The sequence below is a fragment of the Caloenas nicobarica genome, chromosome 19, assembly GCF_036013445.1.
Source record: "Caloenas nicobarica isolate bCalNic1 chromosome 19, bCalNic1.hap1, whole genome shotgun sequence".
Lineage (NCBI taxonomy): Eukaryota > Metazoa > Chordata > Aves > Columbiformes > Columbidae > Caloenas > Caloenas nicobarica.
In genome coordinates, this window is record NC_088263.1 from 5,847,610 (window position 1) to 5,856,374 (window position 8,765).

At 50.2% G+C, this 8,765-nt stretch overlaps 1 protein-coding gene across 1 annotated transcript; it reads left to right on the forward strand.

The window, feature by feature from the left end:
• The first annotated feature begins 346 nt into the window (after positions 1-346).
• NAIF1 (nuclear apoptosis inducing factor 1) lies at positions 347-4,172 on the forward strand. Its single transcript, XM_065648589.1, has 2 exons — positions 347-1,131; positions 1,797-4,172. The coding sequence occupies exons 1-2, from the start codon at positions 627-629 to the stop codon at positions 2,258-2,260; spliced, it is 969 nt and encodes a 322-aa protein (XP_065504661.1). The 5' UTR covers positions 347-626; the 3' UTR covers positions 2,261-4,172.
• Positions 4,173-8,765: the final 4,593 nt, after the last annotated feature.

The following is an 8,765-nucleotide window of genomic DNA, read 5'->3' on the forward strand; positions in this document are numbered from 1 at the left end:
ACCGGGCGTCAGTTTGAGCTTGACGGATGTGGCACGTATCCGGTAGCTTCCAAAGCAGGAGGCGCTCTGTGTTGATGGACGGGAGAAGCACCAAATGGAATTAGAGCGGGGAAACTCACGGGCGGGCCCAGCCCCTCACAGGCCTCACGCAGGTCCAATGGCCTGAGACCAGCGGCGAGGCGGGGCCGTCTCTTAGCTCCCCGATGGGCAGCGCAGCTGGCCAATGACAGCGCGGCGCTGCGGGCGGGAGGCGAGATCTCCGCCTGACAGGCACGCGAGCCGCCCAATCAGACGAGGCAGGAAAGGGGGGCTGATTCTGGAAGCCATTACGCCAGTGTCGCAGGGTGGAGGCCGTTGAGCGGGGTTTACGGGGTGGCTGCGGTACGCAATTTGCGTATCGTTAGCGGTGCCAAGGGGGGAGCGGGGGGGGGGGACGGACACCTCCGGGCCCTGAGGGGCCTCGGGGCCCCCCTGTTGTCCCCGGCCCCGGGGGTGAGCAGGCCGGGGGGGGGCCCTGCCACCCCTCGGCCCTTCCCAGCCTCCCCGAGGGCCCCCTAGGCCCGGTCAGACCCCCCTGGCCCGCGGGTGTCCCCCAGTGCCCCCTCCTCAGTGCCCCCCTCCCGGCCATGGCATCACCCCCAGCGCCTCCGGCAAAGAAGCGGAAGATGAATTTCTCGGAGCGGGAGGTGGAGATCATCGTGGAGGAGCTGGAGCGAGGCAAGCACCTCCTCATCAACCACTTCAACGCCGGCGTGCCCCTGGCCGCCAAGGCCGCCGCCTGGCACGACATCCTGCGCCGCGTCAATGCCGTCGCCACCTGCCACCGCGAGCTGCCTGAGGTCAAGAAGAAATGGTCCGACCTCAAGACCGAGGTGCGGCGCAAAGTGGCCCAAGTCCGGGCCGCCATGGAAGGGGGAGGCGAGAGCCAGAACGGCAATGGCAACGGGCCGGAGGGCGAAGACCCGACAGGCGCTGCTGCCGCCCCGGTTATCCTCACCCCCATGCAGCAGCGCATCTGCAACCTGCTGGGAGAAGCCACCATCATCAGTTTGCCAAGCGGGGACTGCGGCGCGGGTGACGGGACCGAGATACCCATCACCGCGTCAGCCACCACGGTCACCCTGACCCAGAGTGAGTGCTGAGGATGCTCCGTGCTGAATTGGAAGGTCACACGGGGGGCCCAGACACCCGCCCCACAATGAACCCTGAGCTCCACGCAGGGAAAGCCCCAGGAAAAAGAAACCCCCATGTCCCTGTAACAAAAATGCCATTCCCAGTATGTGTTCGTGCTGCAGGGGAGTGGCTGCAAGATACGCACGTACCGAAAGTCAGCTCTGGTAGCTGAGCTTGGCCTTAAGAACAAGGAAAGAAAATATCTTTTGCATCTTCCAGATTGTTCAGTCCCTTCTCTGGGGACAAAAGCAGAGGGAGAAACATCTCCCAGGCTGATTTCCCAGCCTGCCCCAAAGAGCAGCCGTCTTTTTGACAAGTGCCAACCTGGGCCTTGTCTTTGCTGAGAATTAATGTCGCTTGGAAAGATTGTTCTGAACTGGAGGTTGAGAAATGATTTTGTCTATAGACAGATAAAGCCAGCCCTATCCTTTGGACTGCACAGCCCAGACAGAAACTCAAATGAGGGTGGAGTAGACTTAAATAGGTCATTTTGTGCATTGCTGTCCATTGTATGTTATCTCACTGAACAGGCACTATTCCTGCGATATTCATTGAATAGCTCTGTAGATAAAAATGCCCATATCGCAGCTACTTCTTACCCCCTTTCTGTCCTTTGTTCTCAGTTCCTGCAGAGACAACCTACCACAGTCTGGAGGACGGAGTCGTGGAGTACTGCACAACAGAAGCCCCCACCACAGTCACCGCCGAAGCACCCTTGGAGATGATGGCGCATCAGCACGAAGTGCCTGCAAAACCCCAGGAGCTGAAAAGCCGAATTGCCCTCAACTCAGCCAAGCTCTTGCAGGAGCAGCGAGTGACCAACTTGCACGTGAAGGAGATCGCCCAGCACCTGGAGCAGCAGAACGACTTGCTGCAGATGATCCGTCGCTCTCAGGAGGTGCAGGCCTGCGCCCAGGAGCGACAGGCACAAGCCATGGAAGGAACGCAGGCGGCGCTGAGCGCCCTCATCCAGGTCCTCCGCCCCATGATTAAGGATTTCCGTCGATTTTTGCAGAGCAATACGCCCAGTCCCTCAGTCACTGCTGACCCCAGCCAGACGGGGCAGCAAGATGGCATGATCCAGTGAAAGAAGCGGTGGTGGGACGTCTTTCTTGGAAAAAACCTGCCCGCGCTGCCGGTGGACACAGAGCGAGGGGTGCCAGCTCTTGCCGATGTGAAATGGCTCGCCTTGGAGACTTGCTGAGCCTGAACACTTTTCTTTCTCTGCTAATCTTATGCTAATCTGCCTTTTCAGACTCCTCATACAGAGCCGTAGCAGGATGTGTAATAAACCAGGAACTTAACATTGGTTGCTTTAGTTCCTCAAACAATAGATTTATTATAAAAAAAAAAGAAAAAGACAGGGTTTCTTTTATTTCTGTTTGGAAAAAACCTCTCCTAAGTATGACACCTCTCTCTCTCTCAAGATTTATAGCCTTTAACTGACTTCTAACCTGGAGAGTCTTGTTGTGATATCACAGTACTGCAGCTGCCAAGGCACAGTTACCAGAAACTGCAGCGCACGGTTGAACGCATTTCTGTCTCTTGTCGAAAGCATCTACTGGAAACGTGGTACCAGACGTGGTACAACGTCTCTGCACTGAGAGTTCCAGATTCTGCTTTTGCAGCGCGACATCCTGCCCGTCCAGACCAGCACCGAGCCTACATGCAGTTTAAATCCCACCCGCGGCCCCTGAGGATATAAATGGGATTAAAATAGCGCATTCACCTCATGCTCTTATCTGCGTGCGGTCATGAGATTTCACTAGAAACTTGGCAGATGTGATTAAAATTTCATGCCTTGGTGACCAGATTCTGTCCTGGGATACATATCGGCAGTGACGTATTACCTGTCTCAGTGTAGTTAATACACGAAGGCCTGGATGAGTTTCACTCAGGTGTAACAGGTGAAACTCCATCTCTGTCTCATCTGTGTAGTTTGTCACCTCCTAACGCCTTCATCCGTCAAATTGGACCTGGACTATGGAGCTTCAGCTGCAGAGTAATTCCCAACGGTCTGCTTTTAGGAGTTTGTCAGCCACGGGCTTAATAGAGTGAATTTTGGAGCACAATTTGGTTCTGCTGGTGGTATTTGTTCTGTACTTGTTAGGGGCTGGAGGCGAGTACAGCCATTCTTTGTCAGTCTGCCAGCTGGCTTCCAGTGGCTTTCTGAGAAACAGCTCTGAGGTTCACCTCGCTATTTCGTTACCATTATACAGGGTAGAACGACATTTGCAGCCGTTTTTCTTTGAGTTGTTCAGGCTGTGAGGCTTGGTTGTCAATGAGAAAGCTTAATTTCACCGATGCTGAATGTGATTCTTAACAGATGTGCAGTAGCTTCATAAGCTTTTCGATGAAAAGCTCCACTTGTACATGCATGGAGAAAAAAGGCAAAAGAAGGAAGCGTAACTCTTCTCCCTGTACCTTGTGCGGTGTGTCACATTTAACAGGCTTTTTGCTTACCAGATATTACTTTTGAAATGGAACTTTTTCAGAGGTGGTATTTGCTTGTTGTCAGTCTCCTTTAGGGCTGAGACATGGTGAGCAACAACTGATGAGGGACTGAATTTGCACAATCAGATGAAACCTTTACATAGCCCTTTTGCAGGGGGTATGCTGATGTGGTGGTTAGAGCAGCAGGTGAAGAGGCCACCACTGCCCATCTCTGGCCTTTACTCATCTCCTCTCATCTGCAAGACTTCTCAGGAGGAAAAGAACAGCAGGGTGAGACAGGTTTGGCACCTGAAGCCTCCTGAGCCTTTGGCACTGACATCTGAGTCAGGGCAGCATCAGCTGCATCTTCCTGCCGTGTCCGGAATCTCACCACGTGAGTAACACTCCCCTGACTCTTCCTCGCAGACTTCGTAGAATCAAATCAATTGCTCAACTGAAATTTATTTTTAAAGAGAAAACTATGTCACATGTGTTGGTTTACCTCATTTGTGTAATGATTTCTCCTTTACAAATATGAATTTTAATAAAAAATACGTTTTTGGTAACCAAGCTGTTTCAGTTTGTTGGTGTGCTCCTGGGTGAGTTCATGAGAAGTTTGCAACACAAAATCCTCACTGAGAAATGGCCAAATGGAGCTGTGAAGAGCCATGTGTCAGGGTGGCTTTTTCTCGTTTGTGAACATTGTGGCCTTGTATTTACATAATTATGGTCTTTTTCAAATCACAGCTTTTACAGCCTTACCTTGGAGCACTACTTATTTCATCGTGTGTGACAGATTACCAAAGTATCATCATCTCTCAGCTGCTCAGAAGGTGCCACAATAGCCTAAATGATGGATGAAATACTAGCCTTTGGCTTTAAATTGCAGTGTGCATTTTTTCAGTGACTAAGCACTTAAGCTGTGTTACTGTTTCATAGGAGTAAACATGTTGCCCTTGGAACCACCCATTTTTCTTGTCTTTTCAGGATAAATATAGAGCTTAGTCAAGCCAGCAGCATTCAGGTGCAAGTTCCGCGTACACATTTTTGTCTCATTAAAAAGATGTAGCAATATTTTAAATAGAGGGTGAGCACTGTGACGAGGGGCTTGGTTGTTGCTCATGACGAGATCATCAAACTTGCAGAGGGAGAGAGAAACGTGCCCCTTAAAGTCAAAATCAGGAAAAACAGGTTAACAGGACATTTAGAGGGTGAATGTATATGCAGACATTCGGCTGAACAGGGAACTGGTGCCCAAACAGAACAAAAGCTGAGGAATAACATCTACAGATGTTCATTTGTGCTTCTCTGCTGTTCTTTTTGTACCTAGAGATGTGTATTCAGCATCCAGACCAGGGAAAGAGCCGTACAGGAACATTCTACCGCAAGGTACCTCGGAAGTGAGGGCAAGCAGTGTCCTTCATACCTGCTGGAGGAAGAGCAGTTTGGCGGGGGACTCTTGGTGGATCAGGAGATGAACTTTGCAGTAGTGAGAGGCAGTGGCCTCAGGAGCAGAACTCTGGTTGTGATGTGTGCCGCTCTGGCACAGCTTTCCAGGAGATGGCACTGCACAGCGGGGCAAGGCACAGCATCCTGAGCTGTAGCAAAGTCCCAGACATGGCCCTTGTTGTCCAGACCTTTTGTGATCCTGCTGGCTCCTCTCACTGATGAATCTTTTCAGGACTGAGAGCCTGGAGAGGAAGAAAATCAGTAGGCAGAGCTCAGGGATGAGGAGTGCCTTGCAGCCCTAGAAAAGTCTGGATGCCTGGGAACACAAACTGGGTCCTTCTGCTTCCCATAAACACGGGCAGAGGACACACAGATGCCGGGAGCTCACAGCTCTCTTTGGGATGAGTTCACTGCAGAACCGAACACACAGGCACAAAATACAAAAATAAAATAAAATAAAAAACCCCACAAATTCTGTAAGGACAGGTTTTAAGATTTGTAGAAGACACATAAATAGTCAGTATCCCACGAGTACAATGCGCTACCATAGCTACATCACGGTTCTGGGAGCGGATCCCCACAGAGGGACAGAATGAGATCACCTGCATACTCACCCAAATCTCCAGCGTCCTTTTAAAGTCTGTCAAGCCTGTTTCTGCAAAACATTCTTCTGGGGATTTTTGTGGGGTTTTTTCCTGTTGCCATCTGAGAGGTTATTGCCAGCAGGAACTGTCAGCACAATTGCGGCCTGGTAAGTATGAAAATTGAAGCATTTAAGATTCTTTGTCTTTCTTGACAAGAAATCTCACACAAATGATCAGCACAGCTTCCAGGCTGTGTTTTGCCCACATCACCTGCAAACTGGGCTCACCAGCCCCTGGGTCCCAGCCCCACAAGGTGATTAACCCAAGGCAGAAGCTCAGCCCCAGCAGGGACAGTTTCTGTTAACTCTGCTGCCTGGGATCCCAAATTAGAGGTTGTCAAGTGGGAACCACAGACATAACAGTTGTTTCTGCTGCGTTCGGGGTAGCAGCCAGAAGCACAGAACCAGTGGGTGAGCCCACGGCCAGCAAGTCTCTTGTGTGGGAGAGTGCTGGAGGTAACACCTGGGATACAGACAAGGGATAACGCTTAATAAACACAATGAGCCTTGAGGGAAAGTGCATTCCAGTCTGCAGATTTTGGAAGGGGCAAACCAGCTCCCATTCCACTGATACACCTCCCAGAAAGAAACAGAGAGTCCTGCCGCACATTCCCAGGACACACTAGAGCAGATACAGAAACCGGTAAACAAAAAAAGCCAGGCAGCTGGATTTTCAGGTCTGACCAAATATTTGGGGAAAGGAATCCACCGACTCCAGATTCCTGTGCTCCCTTCATCCCTGGATAACAGGATCCTCCATCCTGGCAGGCCAGAAACCCACCGTGCAGGTGTGTCCTTTGCATCTCCAAAAGGAGACCCAGCCTGGCACAGAAAGTGAAACAGTTCTGGCCTTTATGATGATCAGTTAAATACAGAACTAGCAAAAAACACAAGCAGATCAAAGTACAGCTCGCAGCCTGTTATTAAATTAAGCTGAGAAGATACAAGCTTGGAATTAACTCCACCCCATGGGATAGTCCCGTGTAATGGGGATAGATCCCCGCTCACCTCAGGGGGTTTCCAGCAGCCTACACGCTACAGGCGGGGCTCACACCGCTGCTGTGTCCTGCCCCGGGGGGCTGCACTCTCTGCCCCATTTTGGGAACTCCCCAGCCTGGGTTTGCCCCCCCAGCTCTGGGGAAGGTCCCCCCACAGCGGGTGCCCAGCCCGTACCTCCCATGCAGCTCCTCAGAGCAGGTGCTGGGCCAGCAGCAGCACCACGAACACCTTTACAGCAGAAAGCGTCGTGTGATGATCTTTTCTCTCTGGATGACGAGGCTGAAAGCTCATTAAAGTGATTGTAACAGCAGTTACAGGTGTATCAGAGGAGAGCCATTACTGTGTTTACACTGTTGCAGCAACGTGTATAATTCAGTTTTCAAACTTTAATCATTTGGCTGCTAGGACAAATGCATTAGCGTGATGATGTTTTCCAGAGGAAGATGCTGATGATGTAGTTTACAGGGCTTGATGTATCTGGGATTCCCCTGGGATAACAGATAGGATTTGATATCTCATCAAACACATTACAGGATCCATTTCGCTTCACCTCGCTGAGCTTTGTCTGAATTTCTCTTGCCATGTTTTTTCCCTTTATCTCAGTCCTCGAAGTGGGGAAGGAGGAGGCAAGAAAAGCCACCTCTGTTCCTGCTTCCCCACAGTCCCAAGGTGAGCAGAGCAGAGTGATCCCAGCCTCGGCCAGCGAGACACATCTCTGATGACAGCAGAGGTGAGGCCCAGACTTAACTGCAGAGTCCAAACTGATAAAATTATCCTGGACTGATAATACAATGCCCTGAGCCAGCAAAAGTTGAGGAAGTGGCGGTGGCACATCAGGAAAGGCTCCGGTCAGGGAGAACACAGGTCAGGGACGTGGCTGAGGTTCACGGAGCAGAGCGGACTTGGTCCTATAGGAGAAATAACAGCATTTGAGTCTGGGGTAAGGAGAATTCAGATCTATCAGAGCGCCCTGATCACACACACATGGCCCCTTAGTGAATGGATTGGATCTAGATCAGAAAATACTATAAAGTCAGTGGGGAGGTAGATGGACAGAGAGGCCCTACGGCCACAGCCCCTCTGTGGTGCCTCCGTGGGGCTTGGACTAACACATCCCCTCTGAGACGCGCAGAGGTGCATGTTTGGAGAAGCACTGTCCCTTTAAAAAATGTGAAGTTGGCCAGAAACAATTATTCAGCATAAACACAGAAAAATCAACAGAGTGAATTTCGAACTAATAAAGATTTAATCTCTAAGTCATGAGACTGCGTTTGTTAGGAAAATACACGTACCCCTGAGAATCCAGCTACGGTTGCTATATTACACACTGTTCAGCAGCTCACTGGGCATTTTTCCAAATCCATTTATTTTTAACATCAGTCACATTACTGAATTAATTATAAAAACACTGAGGTTTTCAAGAGATATTTCTGATAAAACTGCAGAGTAAACATGCGTGAGAACAGCAAGGATTACAATCTCTGTCAACCTTAGCATTTGGGGCTATTGCTACAAACACGAGAAGTCCTCCGAGGAGGTTATTTATCAGAGTGAATCATACCAGATAACACACGGCCTCCTCCCACACCACAAACAGAGAGATCGCGTGTCCCCCACCTAGGGATGGAAGCGACAGATCGACACGTCTGTCAGCAGTACACTCAGGGAATGAGAAGTGTGAGGGACTGGCCTGAATTCTTCAGATGCTTCCAGCATTCAAGCATCTCAGTTTGGCAAATATTAAACATTTAGCAGGCTGAGCTCTTTTCCAATAAACTGAGAAACAGAAAGCAAAAAGCCCAGCCCATCTCTAGCAATGTCTTGAGGCCGTGAAAACACCAGATATCCATTGATGGAACGATTCAAGTCTACCTTTACAAGCAGCCTCCACAAACCCTGCTGTATGGGAAGACTGGTATCCCCTGCACCAATATGAAATGTTTTCCGAGGCCGAAGTCTGTGTATCTGTTTAATCTGGTAAGCAAGAACCACAATGCATTGGCTTGATCCATTTTTTAACTTTTATCCAAGTGTATTGCCATGTATGTTCCTGGCAGATTTTTCTTTT